We start from the raw sequence: 18956 nt of genomic DNA, 5'->3' as shown, positions 1-18956 counted from the left end.
AGAGAAGAAATAGCCGCGACATGGCTTCTCTGATGTGGAAGATATGACAAGGGACCACTAGGAAGAGGTAAGTTGGATATATGAGTTGCAGACAGTGCCAAGTCACGTACTATAGATTTGGAATGCTTCAGGGCTTTTTCCTTCCCTTGAATTCGTTGCATTCTCTTTACCTCTTATCGGTCCTCTCCTATCTATCATATCCCATCGCTACTGCACAGTATAATAACGGTTTGCCGCAAGCGCACGTACTGTACAAATCATCCCAAGTTCTCCTTCTCCATCTCGAAACCCTTATGCAATAGATAAAACCCGTGCATCGACCGAAATGATATTAATTACGGGTTTGATCTCTTTTCCCGCAACCGTTTCTCCTCTCCCCCCCCCCATCTTCCGACAATACTGATTGTCCCAGACCTCAGACTCAATCATACCACACAGCACCATTGGTACAAGTAGTACTCCCACGTACTAACTGCTGATACAGTGGAAGAGGACGCGACACATACTCGCCGTGAATCATGCCTCTCAGAGCCAGAGGTAACACGACGAATCCGTCCACCACGTCGGTCTCTGATGAATCCAACGAGATTGTCCTCTCGAGTCTGCCCAAGGGAGGCCAGAGCGACGAGGTTCCTTACGACGATGTCAAGCATGACGGTGCCCTCGACGCCGACTCCAAAGCCGATACCAAGGTCCAAGTAGCCGGCGTAGGCGAAGAGGTCGGTCGAACTGAATACGAGGAAGAATTCGATATCATCGTGCAAGGTGCCGAAGAAATCGCAAAAGAAATCGTGGAGTAAGTGGAGCCTTGAGCTCTTGTCTTCTTCCCTTCTATGCACGCACTGACAGGACTCGCTGCACAGCCCACGAGACGATCCGGATGCTCCGGTCCTCACATTCCGATTCTGGTTTTTGGGTTGCGGTCTTGCTGCCTTTGGTGCAGTGTTGTCTGAAATCTACTACTGGAAGGTAAATAAGACTTTCCAGTACCATGTGCATAGGCGCTCATCCAGCCCTCCTCAAACAGCCTCAAGGAGCTACCGTCAGCGCCCTGTTCCAACTTATCATCGCTTACGTTCTCGGTAACCTCATGGCCTTGACCCCTTCTCATGGATGGTGGCGATGGTTCAACCCTGGTCCATTCAACAGTCAGTTCTGATTTGAGTTTGACATACGCTCTCTTGACTCACAAATACGTTCAACGACCAGTCAAGGAGCACACTGCCATTGTGATCCTTTCTTCTACAGCTTCAAGTAGCGCCGAGGCAGTCTCCATCATCGCTATTCTGAATATGTACTACAACCTCAACCTGAATGCGGGTAAATTCATGCTTTTCCTGATCTTGTCGTTCCTCAGGTGGCTTACTGACGTCTGTCCAGGTATCGGTATCATTCAAGTTTGGGCTACTCAATGTATCGGTTACGCTATCTGTGGAGCTCTTCAATCCTCTCTGATCTACCCGACCTACGCTCTTTGGCCAGCTCAGATCCCCAACATCACCTTGCTTCAAAGTATGCACTTTGGCGGACTCCTCAATAAGAAGAAGATGCGTTTCTTCTGGATCGCGTTCACCGCCATCTTCCTGTGGGAAATCGTCCCCTCGTGGATGTTCCCGCTCTTGACTGCCTTCTCAATCGTCTGTCTGGCCGATAAGGGCAAGCACGACTTTGTTCGAAACCTCTTTGGAGCGGGTTCGAGTAATGAAGGTTTGGGACTCTTCAGTTTCGCCTTCGACTGGATCTTGATCACTCAAGCTTTCCCGCTTTTCTGGCCCCTGCAGACCCAAGTGTGTTCGTGGATCGGTATTCTTATCTGTCAGTGTGATTGGCTCAAAAAGAAACGTTCGCACACTCACGAGATGATGGTTTGCGCTCGTACACAGGTTACGTTCTCATGACCGGTGCCTACTACACCGACGTCGGAGGCGGTAAATCGCACGGACTGCCTTTCATGTCCACGTCGCTCTTCACTGGCAACGGAAGTAGCTACGACCAGAGTTTGATCCTTACCCCCAGCAATGACTTGAACATGACCGCTTACGAAGCTTACGGTCGACCATACTACACGACGACTTACTCAATGTCCCTCACCACCCACAACTTGTCATGTGGTGCGTACACCTGACATATCTCGAATCCGTGATCGTCTCTAACATGGCTCGCAGGTGCTCTCGTCACCCACGTCATCCTCTGGCATTACAAGGACATTATCGCCGGATGGCACGGCCTGCGTCTCGGTAACAAGAGTCTCGACATTCAAGACCCTCACTACGAGAAGATGAAATCGTACAAGGTGGTGCCTCAATGGGCGTATCTGTTGGTCTTTGTCGGTGAGTCATGTTAACCCTTCCGAATCAGTCGATGTGATAGTAACTCATCTCGCTGGAACAAAGCGAGTATGGCCATCTCGATGGGTACAGCCTACTTCGGAGGTACCAACACTATCCCTGCCTGGTCCGTCTTGCTATTCACCGTCATTGGATATTTCTTCGCCATCGTTCTCGGTTTCTTGAAAGCTGTCACTGGATTCGATACCAGCGTCAACGGTATCATCCAGATCATCGCAGCTTTCATCCACCCCGGAAAGTGAGTAGCCGAGCAACAGAAATCATTTCGCTCGTTATGTTACAACATTGACGCTGACTATGGTGTAGACCGGTTGCCAATATGTACGCTTCGATGTATGGCTACTATGCCCCATTGCAGACCTTGGCAATGTTGGGTGACCAGAAGGTGAGCCTACATCGCTTGGATTTATTACCAGCCCTCATGTCATTGACACATGTGTTACGCCTGCTCCGTAGCTGGGTCAATATGCCAAAGTACCACCTATCGCCACCTTTGTGGCCCAATTTGCCGGTACGATCCTCGGCGCCGTGCTTCAATACGTCCTTTACGTATCGATCGTCGGCCAACACAAGGAGGTCCTGCTCGATCCTATCGGAACCAGAGAATGGGCTGGTTGGAATGTGCAAGGGTAAGTACAGTTTCAGTCTCAAGCCTGAATTTGTTATAGCTCAAGGAGACGAGCTGACGATTTTTTCTGTTTGGGGGTGATAGTACAAACTCCAAAGCCATCACTTTCGGAGCATTGGGAAGAGAGATGTACCTCTCCGGCAAGCCATATTGGTTCATTCCTGCTGCCCTCGGGATCGGTCTTGCTCTGCCCATACCATTCTGGTTGATGCACAAGAGGTATCCTCATCAGCGAATCTGGAGCTACTTGAACATCCCAATTATCACCAATTACATGGGCTGGTTGCCTTACTCTGTCAACGGTGAGCTGTCTTCCGCAGATATTATTTCGCTTTTTTCTTGATCTTACAGTCTGAATATATCGCACGTCTCCCGTACTGACCTGGTCGATCTATTAGGTAACTGGTGGCCTGGTTTCGTCATTGGTTTGATGTCTCAATGGTGGGCAAGAAAGTACCGACCACGATGGTTCATCAAGTACAACTATCTGCTCAGGTAAGCCCTCAATCCCCTTGGACGATCGATCAAGACATATGAGTTGATATAATCCATTGTTTTGTTTTGTCTTGCGATGCAGTGCCGCTCTCGATGGTGGTACACAGGTCATCTATTTCATTCTCAACTTCGCCATCTTCGGAGCAGCCTCTGCGGCAGTCACGTTCCCTTACTGGTGGGGTAACCCCGATCCTGACGTCCTCAGTGTGGACAGATGTAAGGTCGTCCCCTAGATGAGATGGTCCTGTGTGCTTGCCCAGTGGCGAAATGAAGTGGAGCGAGAGAAACGAGTGGCAAGGATGTGTTAGTTTGTTCCTTAAAGAGTGCGGAGTGGGAAGAAGATTTCATTTGTTAGATGAGTTTTAGATTTTTATGACGGATGTCGGATGAGGGTAAAGAGAAGAGTTGTGATTTTGAGTCTAGTAGTAGAGTTGTATCTAACTTGATGAGTGAAAGTGATGAGTGATGTGATGCGATATGACACGATACGATAACAAAGCGGTGAATGAGTGAGAACTGCCGAGTTTTGGACAGTACTCGAGTACCGAAGACGCTCGACGCTCATTTCGAGTCATTGCAGCAATGCAGTTTTCTATCACTACAGAATGATCGTGAGACTCAAAGTCCGCTTCTATGTCTTTCGAGCAATGATGGTCGCACCCGCCTGGGCGGTTGGCAAGACGACTGAGGCACATCCATGCTTAGCACCGACAATTTCACCAAGCAATCGAACCACTTACACAACTCGGCAATCTGGACGTGAGGAGGACGTAAAGCGCACCAAACGATTTCTTCCGCGATATCCTCGCTGCGTGGCGTGCGATCATTGGTGTCATGATGAGTCATCTCATCTCCGAATGAAACAATGAGTGAGGACTCACGGTGTAACTATATCACCAGTGAAATCATAGAGATGAGCCACAAAATCTCGATGTAGGTGAAGAATATCCATCTCACTTACGCGGTTGCATCCCCTCATACACCTTCTTGGCAGCTTCTTCATCACCTCGGAATCTCGTCACAGAGAAATTGGTCTCCACGAACCCTGGGGCGACCTCAGACACTCGGATACCTGTCGCGACGACCTCTTTCATCAAGGATGTGGTGAAAGCTCGAACGGCGCTAGGTTGAAGGAATGTCGAAATTAGCCTTGTCCTCAAGATCGAGAATAGATTACCAGCAGGAACATGGGTGGTTTCGGCTCACTGCTTGACGGCGCAATAGACCGCTCCTCCAACATATGCTTCTCGTCCAGCTATGGAACCGATATTGATGATGTGCTAGGTCATCATCCACATTAAGTATCTCGGATCTGAGTAGGTGAATGTGACACCGAGAACTCACCCCCGAATCTTGCTTCTTCATCTCGGTGACGAACAATTGAGTGATCTGCATCATAGATACCACTGTGAGGGTTGCAAGATAAGCTAGTATACAAAGGGAGAGGAAAGAGGCTCACAATTGGTGGATAACATGGTGTCGATATCGGCAAGAGCTGGGCAAGGTCAGCACTTGTTGGGAGGGCACCATGACGAAGACTGTCTTACCGATTTCTGAGAGCGGATGTCATGAGCATCAGCACCACGGGAAGTACAGCGCGATGATGAGAGTTTGTTCGACTTCACCTCCAACGGGTTCCTTGCCGATAGCTCCTCCAGCGTTATTGACGAGGCTGCGTTCATTTTGTTCGTCAGCCAATGATCCTTTTCAAATCGCGTCTCTGAATCACTATTTTCCCTCTTTTGCATCCTTTCAGGAGATGATTCAACTCACACGTCAAACGTCTCAAATCCCGCAGATATCAACTCCCCCACCAACTCTTCAACATTCTCTCTATCATTCACGTTCAGCACCTTGGTAAACACCTTGATCCCCTCCCCTCCTTCCTCTTTGCATTTCTGAGCCACTTCGTCGAGGGCCGCCTGGCGACGGGCGAGAAGGACGACGTTGCATCCTGCTCGAGCGAGGAGGATCGCGGTGGACGCTCCGATACCGCCAGAAGCGCCCGTCACGATTGCTGAAGCGCGTGGTCAGGTGTCAGTCAGGGACAGAACCTATTTGATGAGCTGGGAGTTGACACAAAGCTTACCGGTCCTGCCTTGCAGTCTGCGAGATGTCAATAATCAACGAACGAGCGAAACGAGTTGAACTCACCGGGTCAAATCGAACAGTGGTTTGGAAGACATGATGCGATGAGGAGAGTCGTGGGTGACAATGCAATGATCTATCATCCAATTTGAATGGTGTCTTTCTAGGACTGTCGAAGTGATTGTCCCGGGTGTTGTCACCTTCAGAAGGCGCTCGAGAGTAAAAGTTGAAAGGATCGTTGCTTCCAAAAGAAAACTCGGCAATCCGATATCGGGTTTCGGACGGGACTCTGCCGACTTTGCACCGATAACAAGAGAGCTCGTCACAGCTCATAACTGCTTACATGCATGTCATCGAACCTCTTTGAACATGCCTTTCCATCCAAAGAGAAGTATAGATATGATCTCCGTCCACTGGCGTCAGTACCCCTTGATCGCGAGTTGTAATTTCCTACCATCCAGCCATGTAACTCATACACCCCCTCCCCCCCACCAAAGTAAAGACCGGCGAAAGCAAGGCAACCTGGTTTGACAATCTTCCACGTCATCATGTTTCTGACCCACGTTGGATTTGCTCCCATGCAATCGAGTGACTTCATTGAGCAACCTTTGATTTTCCATCCACTTCCGCTATTCTCCCTCATTCTCCTCTCTGCTTCTGACAGATCATCATTCTTGTCGAATCTGTGCGACCCGTCTTCGTCATCCACAAGCTCGACTGGACTGAAAAGAATATAACGCCAGAGTACTGGGAGCTCCTTCACCTTCACCACACCAAATCTGCACGGGGACTGGGCTACAAAGATCTTGCCACCCGATCTCCTCGTCGTCTCCTCCACCTCCCGTCATTCCTCTCACAATCCCGATCTCGCTTCACGCCTCTCTCGTCATGGCGGAAGTTTCGACCTCGTCTCGCCCTCTACCTCCCCACCTCCGACAAGCTCAACCTGGAGATGGCGCCTTCTTGGCTACCTCCTCTACACCTCAGCCTCAGCCTGGAGACGGAGCATACTTGGCTCATCAATCGCGACAGAATCGACCAAATGGATCCGTGCCTCGTAGGGATGGATCAGCTTCACGTGTGGGACAGGGAGTAAATCACAACGCCCATCGTGCCCCCCAGCAGTGGGGACTGGATCGAGCTGGTGTTGATGACCGTGCGACCTGGTCAACAGGCGGAAAGCCTGCTGCTGGAATCGGTGCGAGAGGTCCGCAACGCTCCCCAGCCAACGGCGATAACTCCATAAATGGCGGTGCATCTTCGCATATGCCAATCCGTCCACGACAACCCCGTCAGCGGGCTCGAAACAGCGCATCTTCTGCTCAAGGGTCCATCGGTAAAACCCTCGCTTCTGTAAAAGTCCCACAACTTCAATCGCTCGATCCTGCCGCACCGACCTTCACACCGGGTGCAGCTCTCCTTGCTTCAGACCTCGATCGCACTGGTGAAGAGACTCCGCCATCAATGGACGAGGGGTCAAAGAAAGGCAAGAAGCGGAATGCTAAGAGGAATGAAAAGAAGAAGGGAAACGGTGCGGAAGATGGCGCAGCGAGAACCGGTGCTGAGGACTTACCGAAACCTCCTAAACCTGTTGCCGGCCGTCGAGCTGCATTCGAACAGTCGACGAAACTCACACACACGCTATCAAGGACATCCTCCGATGGTGTAGCCTCGAAAGAGCAGGCGAAGAAAGTGGATCAGCGAGAGAAAACGAAGAAAGACGAGCCAGATGATTTGGTCTCGAAACTGACCAGAGGTCTGAAAAACCGACCATTTCTGGAGTGTCCTATTGTGAGTGGAGTTTGACTTGAGGTTGATAACTGGTCAATACTAAAATTATTCAGTGCTTCAATGCTATTACACCTTCACAACCTGTTTGGTCTTGTCTACCCCCTGATCACCCTCCTGAGCCATCAACGTCCGCGGATCTAACCTTGAACCCTATCACTGGATCTACAGCTTCGTCCAATCATTATTCAGCGTGCTACACGCCCTTTCATATGGATTGTATACGTGACTGGGCGAACCGTAGTTTGACGGAAGAGCAGGATAGGGCGCGTCAGGCTGGAAGAGAAGGAGAGGAAATTGCATGGCGATGTCCTGGGTGTCAGAAGAGGAGAGCGGACAGGGTAGCGGGGTACAGGTGAGTCGATGGGCTGGTTACACAAACGAGAGAGAATTTTGCTGATGTTGGCATTGCCAGATGTTTTTGTGGGCGCTTATCCCATCCTCCTACCTTGACCACTGCGCCTCACTCTTGCGGCGATTCCTGTGCGCGAAAGCGCCCAAAATGTTCTCATCCTTGTCCCTTGTGAGTCATTCTCTCACGATCTTGGTGTTCATTTCTAACCTCAATCTCAGGCCATGTCATCCAGGTCCTTGTCCACCATGTCAAGTCGCCCTTGTTGTGCCTTGCCCCTCTCACCATACACCCTCGACTGTCAAATGTTCTGCTGCTACTTCCAACAACGCCGCCATGTCGCCTGTGTGTGACGAGCTCTGTTCTAGACCGCTGCATTGTGGCAATGCCGACCACAATTGCCAGGATTTGTGCCACTGTGGAGCGTGTAAGCCCTGCGATCAGCGAGAAATAGCGCGATGCTATTGCGGAGAAGACGAGAAAGACGTAGAGTGTGGATGGGGCAGGAAGAGTGAAAAGATATGTGCCAGGTTGGGGGATAACGGCGAGAAGGAGACCTGGTGGGGTAAATACGATTGTGGGAAGGCTTGCGAACGGTTGTTCGAATGTGGTATCCACCCTTGCAAGGAGGTGAGCGTTGACCGTTTCTTGAGATAAGCATCGATGCTGATCGATTTCAGACTTGTCACCCACATCCCATCCATCCACTTACTTGTCCGAGGTCCCCTACTGCGGTCACTCACTGTCCATGTGGTACCACACCTCTTTCCGAGCTCCCTGATTATCCTCGTTCAGACTGTCTTGCTCCTATTCCCACTTGTTCCTCCCCTTGTCCTAAAACTCGACCGTGTGGTCACCTTTGCCCCCGAAAGTGTCATGCAGGCGACTGTCCCCCTTGTCACGAAGAGGTTATCAGAGCATGTCGATGCGGCCAGAGCCAGTTTTTGGTCCCATGCGATGAGTTGAGGGAGAGAATGGAGAACGGACAAGGAGAAGTCACGTGTGAGCGGATCTGCAAGGCTCTGAGAAAGTGAGTAAATATGCTTCTGAGCGGGGCGACCAGACTGATCTTTTGCTTTTAGCTGTGGGCGACATGAGTGTGGTAGAATGGTGAGGACTCGTGCTCCATCCGATGGGCCTGTGCTGACGGTCGTATAGTGCTGTCCGCTTTGGGAACAGGCGAAGATGAAGAACAAAAAGCAACGTAATGACGATCACGATCTGTTCTTCCACGACGACTTGCACAAGTGCCACTTGACGTGCGGCAGGACTTTGAGTTGTGGACTCCATACTTGCCCCAAGCCGGATCACAAGGGTCCGTGCGGAAGGTGTCTTCAAGCTTCCTACGACGAGGTGAGTGTCATCCTCGGCAAAATCCGGACAGCAGCTGACTACGCTATACAGCTTATCTGTCAATGCGGTCACACAATCGTTTATCCACCAGTCGCATGTGGAACGACAATCAACTGTCCTTACCCTTGTGCGCGACCGCCGCCCGCATGCGGCCACCCGAAGACCCCTCATTCATGTCATGAGTCCTCCGACTGTCCTCCATGCCCGTACCTGACTACTAAGTCATGTGCATGCGGTAAAGACCCGTCAGTCAAGAACGTCCGATGTTCCCAGGATCGCGTCTCGTGCGGTCAACCCTGCGGTGAACTCCTCGGATGTGGATATCACAAGTGTAACAAGCTTTGCCATCGACCGGGAGATTGTGAGAGTTGCAGCCAGGTTTGCGGCAAACCGAAGAGGATTTGCAAACATCCATGTACGGCGATTTGTCACGCTCCAGCCAAATGTCCCGAGTCCGATCCGTGTCAAGCGATTGTCACCCAGTCGTGCGCATGTGGCAATTTGCAACAACGAACTTCGTGCGGAGCTTCCTCTGGCAATCCCAGGTCGAGAGAAATCGAGCAACTAAAATGCAACTCTGAATGCGCGGTCCGACAGCGTAATGCTAGGCTGGCAGATGCTTTGGGTATCAAAGCTAGCGAACGAGGGCAAGAGACTTACGAAGAAGAGTTGAAAGCCTTTGCAGCGGGCAATTACGGGTTCGTGAAAATGGTCGAAGGGACTTTCGAAGACTTTTTCAAGGGAACGAAACAGAGCATGGTGCTGCCTCACAGTGAGTATGCTTTTCTTCGAGCGATGATCACCTTTATGAGCGGCCTGCGGCTTCCCGTGTCTTTCCTGATTGTTGGTCGCATCTGATTACTAACCTTGCTCTCCTGTAGTGCCTGCTGCGAAACGTTCGTTCGTGATGGCTCTTGCTGAGCACTACCGTCTCACTCGAGAACTTATCGATCAAGAACCTAATCGATCCGTACAGATCCGACGAAGAGTCGACACCAGGATCCCTGTTCCGCTTCTCAGCGCTGGTGTGCAGCCAACGATCGTTCAGCCACAAGCAGGACCTTCCAGGCTGCTGACTAGTTTGGCTGGAAGTGGTGGAGGATGGGGCAGGGGGGCCAGCAGTGGGAAGGGTCTCACAGCGGCTGGGATAGTGGCTAGCTCTAGTACGACTTCGAGTCCTAACTTGGGCAGCGGAGCGGGATGGGGCACTGGTTCAGCAAGACCATCGAGGGTGCCTACTCCTGTTGCTCCCGTGTTGAGCGAGAGGTCAGGGCCAGCCACTTCGACGAAGGAGTCCGGGGACGGGACGAAAGTGACACAAGGAGGAGATGACGATTGGGACGTGGATCTGTGATGAGTGAAAGAAATTGCCTACCGGTTCGAATCATCGAATTGTAGTCAATCGAGGTTCAGTAGGGAGCATAATCATCATCGAAAGCCCAAATAAGCATGGAAAACAGCCAAAATGCATGGTGTATGTAGTCATGAGATAGTCGTAGAAGTGAGGTCGTAACACAGTCTAACACATCGTCTTTCCAACCTTCGTTCGCAATATCGCGACAGGAGCACATCTAAGAAAAATTTAATCTTCATAGGCATCTCCACCTTCCTCTGCTCGTGAGATTGCGAAATAATCAGTCAGATCCACATTGACATGACGAGGCATATCGTCGGTTTTGTTGCACTCACCATCGCCACCTTCGTCATCATCGCCTTCCCCATTATCGAAATAGTTGGCATCGTAATCTTGATGATCTGAATCATCGTCGTCGAAATCGAAATCTTCTTCAGCGGACGATGCTTGTGATTCCTTCAAACGTAGGGTCAGCAAGTGCCCGTTGACACCCAAAGATGTCGTGATAGGTGCAAGTAACACACCTCATCTTCTACTTTATCATCTGCATCATCTTTGTCGAGATCATCGATCTTGCGCTTCTTCTTAGTTTCTGCATGACAAGATGAACCAACCATCAGTACGAAAGACTGTCGAAGCCGTCAAGATGGCCAGCGACGAGGCGCGATGCACAATCAGAACACTTCCGACTCACTAGCTTTCGGTGTATCCGGTGTCCCATCGAAATATTCTGTCCAGAGCGAAGGTGGGAACATGCTTTGATCCATGTATAATGCGACTGGATCTAATCTGGATGGACCGCTGGATGATGAAGGTGGGTTGAATCGGTCAGAATACGATTCGATCTCTGATTACAACCCAGACGTAACATAGTCGGTCAGCTAATCTCCCCCAAGCACATATCAAGTTGGATTCTCTCCAGGTCTGTACCTGTACCACTCACCAATTCCAATCACTTTTCTTTCGCCGGCGATTCTCCATGGAGGTATTTGATTGACCGATATGACGTTCCCCTGCCCCTGCCCCTGCCCCGAAGTCGAACTGGACGACGCTTCGTTGGTGGATCTACCGTTGACAAGAGTGGTGGACAATGAGATCGTATGTGACATGATCAACGATTCGTGAGCCGTCGGAGCGGGCAGATATGATTTATTCGTGTTTTCCAAAGGCTAGTGGATCAAACCAACAATGAGATTGCCGCATCGTCATCAGCATTCTTTTGGAAACCGTATGTGTGTCGAAAGAGAGATTCGCTCACAGGATACAATGTGTTGCTGTTGTATTTCGGCATCGTCCGCATCCTGTTCATGGCATCGTTCCACTCTTGATTGTTCCCAAACCCACCGGGAGGCATACCCCCCGGTCCACCTCCTCTTCCCCTTCCTCGAAACCCACCTCGTGACATTGATCGTCCCGTCAGGTATCAATCGGTTCGGAGGGGACAGTCCCGGGCTCCTAAAGCAAGACTCGAGAGCGAGAGGCCGTGTCGAAGGCGGCTGTGATCCGTAGACAACGATGGGACAGAGTGAATCCCAGAGAGTACAACAGCAAGAAAACAAATAAAACTCGAGATCCAGACAGGACTTCCCTCCACCCTCTTTACATAGCTGCCAGGTGCCACTCCAAACCCATTCACCGAATCGCCGGAGATCAGCTCCCTGCCCGGGTTCTCATTAGCGGGATCAAACGGAGCTGATTAGACCAGGGTAATCGCATGTGATTTCTGATTACGATTCTGATAGCTTTGGCCGGCGGCTGCCAATCAATCCCCGTTGGGTGACACTCCCCTCCCTCTCCGTTTCCTGCAACCGACGAACCCAATTCCAGTAGATATCCATATCTTCTCAGCTCTCCACAACAACCCCTCATCATCACTCACACCCTCACACATCGATCGACAGCATGAGCACCGTATCCAAGGGCGATAAGAAACCTCTCAACGTCCCTACTGATGACGATGTCGGTGAGTCGAAAAGCATCCATTCCCATCGCTGGGGTAGAGCGAGTCTCGAATGGAGTGGAGGCGAGGATGGGTCGAGACGCGGGGAGGCAGACAGGCAGGCCAAGAACGATGATGGGGAGGAACTTTGGTTTTCATGGGTTTTTTTTTTCGTTTGTGAAGAGTCACCACAAGGTGTATCTCCCCTCGTTGTCTTGGCTGAGACGGAGACGACGGTCCTGTCGGCGTCGTCGTGCATTCACATCCGTGCTTGTCTGGCCACGCTCTGCGGTGATCATTTCCAAGCCACGTTCGTGGCTTATCTGTCTCGAGCGTTGGGACTGCCTGCTTGAACCGTGTCTTCCATCTCGCCCGCAGATTTCTGGCTCTCATGATGCTCGTGTCAAAACTGTAATACCTGTCACAAATGACGTTAGCTGATTGCTCCCTTCCCTTCTCAACATCGCAGCTATTCAGCCGTTCACGGACGAGAGTGGTGCGCCGGCCACTCTTCCCGAGATCGGAAGTGGTGGAGAGGAGAGCAAGATGAAGGTGTTGTTGGGTCTGATGAAGAAGTGAGTCGTAGCGTCGTAGCTGGCACGGTTCCCGAGCCTTCCTTGCGAAGCTGGATAACAGCGCTGACCTGTCGCGGTGTGTTCAGGTTAATTGGAGTCAAGGATGTTGCCAACCTGTGAGCTGAAAATGTCCCGCGAACCCTGGTCACCCCAGCTGACCATGACACGCGCTCTCACAGTCGTTTATCCCTTCCTGCTTCTCTCCTCGAACCTGTGCCTAATCTCGAATACTGGACATATGCCGACCGAGCCGATATCTTCGCAGCGTGAGCTTCTTATTTCTGGGACCTAGCGGAGTTATCCGAATGAGGAGCTAATTGATGGACTTGCAATCACTCTCTTAGCATCGGTGACTCGTCAGATGAGCTGGAGAGGATGCTGGCTGTTCTGAGGTTCTGTTTCAGCAAGGAACTCAAATTCATCAGAGCTAGATTAGGGAAACCCTATAATTCTGCTTTGGGTGAGTAGGCTTTGCCCGCTCTGATCTCAATCATCGCCGATATGCCCATACTGACTGCTATATCTATTTTAGGCGAGCACTTTAGATGCTCTTGGAGATTGCCGCCCATCGTGATCGACAAAGAAACGGGAGAACCAGTCATCAGGACCCACATACACGTGCCGATACCTGGTGAGCCAGCTTACGGAGGTCAAGGAGGTAGTGGTTGGACAACACCTGTCCTGAGACCAGAGGACGGAGGTAAACCAAACAGCGAGGCTAGGTGAGCGCCGAATTCCGAGTCTGGCCTGATCGATTCGATGGTATGCCGTCCACTGCCATGTCATGCTGACAGCAGCCTCTCTATCCAGCTCCATCATCTCGAGCTCTTCTAAAGCTTCCAAGAAACCTTCGCTACGAGCCTTCGACCAGCTCAGTATCAACAGGTCCATCCCCGGTCCTGGAGAGGAGATCGAATCAGATCCAGACGCCGGTGTGGTGGACTCGGAGAAAGTGACCGTAGTCTTTTTGGTGAGCTACCTTGCAAACTGGAATAGGGTTTTGCGGCTGATAGCCCTCATCTGTACAGTGCGAGCAGGTATCACATCACCCTCCAGTCTCTGCGGCCTACTACTACTGTCCTGAGAAGGGTATCGAGGGATATGGAATGGATCAAATCACAGCGAAGGTTTCAGGAATGTGTGAGTGGAAATCACGATATATCCGCAGGTCAGAGCTCACAACCTTCGCAGCGGTGAAGGTCGGACCCGGGTCAAGCAACAAGGGTATCTTCGTAAAGATTGCACGAGATGGGCCAGGAAAGGGCGAGGTGAGCTTCTGATATCTTGCTCCATTTGGCGAGGCGCTGTAAGCTGACAACGGCAATCTCGCTAGGAGTACCAAATAACGCACCCGGCCGCTGCCGTCAACGGTATCCTCAAAGGATCATATTATGGAACTATCAGTGATCAGATTCAGATCACATGTAGAGAAGGAGAGAAGAGCACCACTAAGCTCCGCGCTTTGATAGATTACAAAGATGAGGTAAGCACAATTTTTTTTACCACCGGCTATCGCTGACGCCAGACTTTTAGAGCTGGATTGGCAAACCTCGTTTCTTATTAGATGGTATAATCTACAGATATACAGTTGGCGATGCCGAGCAAGAGGGATGGACTAAGCCGAAACAGGTCCCAGCGGATAAAATTGTGGGCCATATCGAAGGGAACTGGATGAAGCAGATCAGATATAGACTGAAAGGTCAAAAGGTGAGTTGTTACTGCGTGGCACATTTTTGGAGTCAAGTCCTCTGCTCGCTCCTCGATACGGCGTTTACTGCATACTTCTGGCTGTTTCGTATCGGGAGACTCTTCACAAAGCCGTTTGAGATCACTACTGACACCAAGACCTCAAACCGCAGGAATGGAAGACACTCCTCGACCTTGACCTCCTCGCCCTCATCCCCAAAGACGTCCGTCCTCTCTCAGAGCAAGATGAGCAAGAATCGAGAAGACTGTGGGACCCCGTCACTCAACAACTCGTGGCTAAGAACTGGGGAGAGGCGACGAAACACAAGCAGTTGATCGAACAGAAGCAGAGAGATAGAGCGGCGGAGAGGAAGGCGAAGGGTGAAGAGTGAGTGGCTTGCCGTGCTCACAGCTTGAGTCAAGGCATTATCTAGCGAGGGGGATCGAAAGCATCGCAGAAGGACAACAAGCAATGTCCCAGATACTGACCTTTTGCCTCTTGTTTCTCATCAGACATCAATCACAATACTTTGAACCGGATTACGAGAGTGGTAAACCCGTGTTGACGGAAGCGGGCAAGCAGGCCATTGAGAATGAGATGAAGCGTCAGAGGGGGGAGTGATGCGATTGCTGCGGGGGGACGGAGGGGGGATCAGGTGGGGAAGACTGATGATCCATACAGACTGTAACTTGCTGGGATTCCTACATGAGTGTGATATGGAGAGAAGAAGGGAAGCCTTTGTATCATAGTTTCGTTTGCTAGAATTGTGCGTCACTTAATACCGAATAGTACTATATATACAAAGACGAATGGGGAGTCATAGGGTCATAGGACGGATGGAATGCATTTCGTTCAACGTCCATGTCCGATTCATTGTGTCTCTTTCGGTGAGACACACAGCCGGATCAAGACCAGCGACAGGGAAGTAACGCCGTGGTCATCCTTTGGACGGATAACGATCGGTGAGCACTGCAAGGGAGAGTCGAGATAGATGCATGATGTGACTGTTTCTTTATACTCTGTCAAGAAGAGAAAAGTGTGTTGTTTCGTATACCTATGTATTCCGTATCCGGATGTCGATCAATCTGAATAAGTGACCAGATAAATCACCCTCAAATCCGCGGCTTCCTGATCCTACCACCTGCCATATTCCTCCTGATCTCCCTCTTCCCGATGACTTGACTCAACTCTTTCCCCAATCCACCTTGTCCACCACTTGCACTTGCACTTGCACCTCCACCGCCTCCCCTGCCTCTGGAGGTGGAGGCAGCGGTAGCTCCGCTGGTTACCTTCTTCACTCTCTGTCCTACACCACTACCGTCGCCCAGACCAAAGACGACGACACGACCTTCTCTGCCCGCTCTTCCGGCTCGTCCTGCGCGATGTACGAAATCGAGAACGTCACGAGGTGGGTCGAGGAGGAAGATCGATGAGACGGAAGGATGGAAATCCAGTCCTCTGGAAAGGAGTGAGGTCGTCACCAAGATTCGGCGACGATCTTTGTCCTTCCTGGAACGATCATCCGAGGAAGAGGAAGAGCTCTCGTTCGTATCGGGATGAGGAGGAACAGAGCCTGAAGGTGTGATCGGGTCGACCTGATCATGCTCTTCCGCCCAAGGAGCTGGGGAAGCAGTCGGCTCCACAATGGATCGAGGAGGGGCTCCGGCAGGTAAGAGGAAATCGTCCAAAGCTCCATTCCGGCCTCTCAATCTCTCTTCACCATCACCAGTCCATGCAAGACAGTCCAGCCCCTTGAAACCCAGAACTCCTGACAGCTGCTCCACCTTCTTGTCCGAGTTCACAAAGATCACAATCTTGCTCTTCCCTTCTGAAACATCGATCGACTCTGTTGTCGATCCTTCCCCACCTGACGAAGCAGCTTGGGCTTTCAAAAGTGCTTTACGCTTGATGGCATCGTCGGAGAAAACTCGACGAATCTCGTGAGCGACGTCGGCGAATCTGTTTCCCGTTCGAGAAGGTGGGACGAAGCGCGTTTCGAGTTTAGGTGGTAGTTTGTGCAGGCCAGGAGACAGAAGGTGAATGAATCCCGGTAATGTTTTCTCAAACTTCTCTGTAGAAGGACTGTCCAGGTCCGACGATAATGACGGCGCAACGGCAGTCGTCGGCGACTTTGGAGAGGTGAAAAATGAATGAGAGTTGAGAAGGTTGAGGAGTGACGGGGGTAGGGTGGCAGTGCAGAGAATGAGATTGCGAGGCGCGAGTTTTGTAAGGACAGACAGTGTTTCCTCAGAGAAGTCACCGCCTGAGAGCGAATTATCAGTCACAGGTAGAAAAGGTAAAGTGCGGAAATTGCGACGAAGGACATACCCAGTAAAACATCCGCCTCATCAATTACTACCCACTCCATCTTATCGCCCCTGACTACACCTTTTTTCTCCTCAGGCTTCCACAGTCCCGCACCGATGTCCTCCTTCTCGTTCTCCTCTTCTTCCGCTCCAGGTCTCTTGATCCCCAACATACGTCTGACGCTTCCCACCGTACCCAAAAGGACGTCCGTCAATCCTCGCCTATCTCCTACACCCCCTGCGGCTGTATCGCTCAAGCCTACGACACTGAGCTTCGTATTGTGCGTCAGGGATTTGGCGAATCTGGTAGATTGTCGAGTGAGTTCGTGCGTCGGTGATAAAATGATAGAACGAGGATAGAGGGCATCGTGAGTATCAAGTGAATCTTGGCCTGGATCGGTTTCTTTCAGTTGATGGAAGAGAGGGATCAGATAAGCGAATGTTTTGCCACTACCCGTCTCGGCACCGAGAATAGCTTTTGTCCCATCGCTTCTTGGTGATACTTTGGTCAAACGGTCGAATGAGAGAGTCTGAATTGGAGTGGTCACTCCGTCAGGACCAAATCGAGCCTTCAGAGACTCGATCAGACCAGATTGGAGAGGGAAGGATTCGAACGATCGAGGCTGAGCTTGTGACGGGTCTGCTAGAGTAGGGGTCGAGTAATAGGTAGGAGGTTGGAACGGCTGCGATTTAGGGAATCGAGGTGCTGTCGGACGATGGGATTCCGTGTCGCGACTGTCGGTATAGGAAGATGACGGAGTTTTGGAGTGTGGAGCGCGGGGAGAGGGAGAGGAACCGAGAGATGCCAGTCGTCGAGATGATGTAGGAGCAGGTCGACCTTTGTCGATTTGAGCCAGACCAGGTCCTCCAGTCCGGGAATCGTACCGGGATGTGTCTCTATAAGGACGATCCTGTGCTCTGGGTCTTGAGCTGGCTTCACGATGCTCGATAGACCGGCGCGGGCTGTCCCCTCCTCCATTTGAGATAGCATCTCTCATCATGCCGAAACCTGGCTTCCTCTTCTTATCTCCAAAGCTAGATCTTGTTCCGCCCGATCCAGAGTCAAAGCCAAGGCCACTCCTACTCTCCCCGTACTTGGCGGAACTTCCTTCATCCCTCCTAAAAGTAGACCGACCGAATCCCCCCACATCGCCTCGTGATGACCTATCCGTTCTATCGTTTGACCGTCTTGATCCTCCAGCTCCGGATTTGGATCTGGATCCCGAGGTGGAATTGGGGGCGCTCGACGCTGGTGAAGGGTGTAGAGCTCGAAGTAAGATGTGACGAAGTGGAGGTGTTGTGAGGGCGATATTTGACAGACGTGAAGACGACCGAGGTAAGAGCATCGCTGTATGGTATCTGAAGCTCTACCCGATTTTGACCAGTTGCGATCACCAGTATGGATGCGGAAGGCCAGATGAACTAGTCTTGGAAACGTATATTTCGTAGATGGCAAGCGGGTACATCGTCGAGTGTGGACATTTCTAAAGACGTCGAGCTTTTTGCGCCAACGTCACGTGACATCCATCTCCCAATCGCAATCTGATTCCGTCGAAACCGTCGCGAAGAGTTTTGCTCACAGAAACAGGATTCTTGACAAACTCTCCATCTCTTTCTCTCCTCCTTTCTCTTGTCTTCTCTCCATCAACTCTTTCATGTTATTGTGAGTCTCAATCCCCTACCCCCGCCCCCTCTCTCCTTCGCACCTCGGCATGTCGTCACCCACAGAATTCTCCTTTACTCTTCCTGTTCCCCCCTCCAACTCTCATCAATCAGATGCCTGTCTCGCGTTTGGTCTGTTCACCTGCTTTCTCTCTTTCGTCCACCCCATCACTCACAAATGAAGAGCGGCAAAATTGCCCCATTGGCACCTCTTGACCCAGGGTCTTGACGTCCAGTCTCATCAAGGAGGCTTTTCAAAGGACGTGCAAGGCCACTGCTCTCACCGGACTATCTGATATCATCTCACTTTGTTTTTCCTGTCTTTTGCGTCCCTGTCGTAGTAAGAAAGGAAAGGTCATCTGAGCTGACTTGCGTACTTCT

At 51.1% G+C, this 18956-nt stretch overlaps 6 protein-coding genes across 6 annotated transcripts; 3 read left to right on the top strand and 3 right to left on the bottom strand.

Annotated features, from left to right (window-relative positions):
• Positions 1 to 518: 518 nt before the first annotated feature.
• IAR55_005558 (OPT family small oligopeptide transporter) lies at positions 519 to 3704 on the top strand (the record flags this gene model as incomplete). Its single annotated transcript, XM_066948649.1, has 13 exons — positions 519 to 796; positions 864 to 969; positions 1028 to 1148; positions 1210 to 1320; positions 1381 to 1815; positions 1884 to 2111; positions 2166 to 2330; positions 2394 to 2586; positions 2655 to 2733; positions 2805 to 2977; positions 3061 to 3278; positions 3375 to 3471; positions 3554 to 3704. The coding sequence occupies 13 exons, from the start codon at positions 519 to 521 to the stop codon at positions 3702 to 3704; spliced, it is 2355 nt and encodes a 784-aa protein (XP_066801217.1).
• A 398-nt stretch (positions 3705 to 4102) lies between these two features.
• IAR55_005557 (uncharacterized protein) lies at positions 4103 to 5657 on the bottom strand (the record flags this gene model as incomplete). The annotated part of the gene is made up of 12 exons (XM_066948648.1): positions 4103 to 4155; positions 4212 to 4279; positions 4353 to 4359; positions 4433 to 4593; positions 4678 to 4751; positions 4816 to 4877; positions 4931 to 4966; positions 5019 to 5024; positions 5097 to 5143; positions 5245 to 5488; positions 5561 to 5577; positions 5626 to 5657. The coding sequence occupies 12 exons, from the start codon at positions 5655 to 5657 to the stop codon at positions 4103 to 4105; spliced, it is 807 nt and encodes a 268-aa protein (XP_066801216.1).
• Positions 5658 to 6447: 790 nt separating this feature from the next.
• IAR55_005556 (uncharacterized protein) lies at positions 6448 to 10406 on the top strand (the record flags this gene model as incomplete). The annotated part of the gene is made up of 9 exons (XM_066948647.1): positions 6448 to 7350; positions 7404 to 7702; positions 7763 to 7870; positions 7921 to 8329; positions 8380 to 8729; positions 8782 to 8809; positions 8858 to 9052; positions 9104 to 9824; positions 9934 to 10406. 9 exons carry the CDS (start codon positions 6448 to 6450, stop codon positions 10404 to 10406), a joined length of 3486 nt encoding a protein of 1161 aa, XP_066801215.1.
• A 228-nt stretch (positions 10407 to 10634) lies between these two features.
• IAR55_005555 (uncharacterized protein) lies at positions 10635 to 11811 on the bottom strand (the record flags this gene model as incomplete). Its single annotated transcript, XM_066948646.1, has 6 exons — positions 10635 to 10663; positions 10742 to 10862; positions 10931 to 10998; positions 11101 to 11253; positions 11350 to 11575; positions 11665 to 11811. 6 exons carry the CDS (start codon positions 11809 to 11811, stop codon positions 10635 to 10637), a joined length of 744 nt encoding a protein of 247 aa, XP_066801214.1.
• Positions 11812 to 12308: 497 nt separating this feature from the next.
• On the top strand, positions 12309 to 15228 carry IAR55_005554 (uncharacterized protein; the record flags this gene model as incomplete). Its single annotated transcript, XM_066948645.1, has 13 exons — positions 12309 to 12369; positions 12815 to 12920; positions 13007 to 13036; positions 13100 to 13186; positions 13265 to 13380; positions 13453 to 13642; positions 13731 to 13890; positions 13949 to 14060; positions 14112 to 14188; positions 14254 to 14403; positions 14454 to 14627; positions 14780 to 14994; positions 15120 to 15228. 13 exons carry the CDS (start codon positions 12309 to 12311, stop codon positions 15226 to 15228), a joined length of 1587 nt encoding a protein of 528 aa, XP_066801213.1.
• Positions 15229 to 15719: 491 nt separating this feature from the next.
• On the bottom strand, positions 15720 to 18259 carry IAR55_005553 (uncharacterized protein; the record flags this gene model as incomplete). The annotated part of the gene is made up of 2 exons (XM_066948644.1): positions 15720 to 16870; positions 16936 to 18259. 2 exons carry the CDS (start codon positions 18257 to 18259, stop codon positions 15720 to 15722), a joined length of 2475 nt encoding a protein of 824 aa, XP_066801212.1.
• Between the last annotated feature and the right edge of the window lie 697 nt (positions 18260 to 18956).

This window comes from Kwoniella newhampshirensis, chromosome 11, assembly GCF_039105145.1.
Source record: "Kwoniella newhampshirensis strain CBS 13917 chromosome 11, whole genome shotgun sequence".
Lineage (NCBI taxonomy): Eukaryota > Fungi > Basidiomycota > Tremellomycetes > Tremellales > Cryptococcaceae > Kwoniella > Kwoniella newhampshirensis.
The sequence above is the reverse complement of the archived record's forward strand: the minus strand, read 5'-3'. Positions and strand labels throughout refer to the sequence as shown.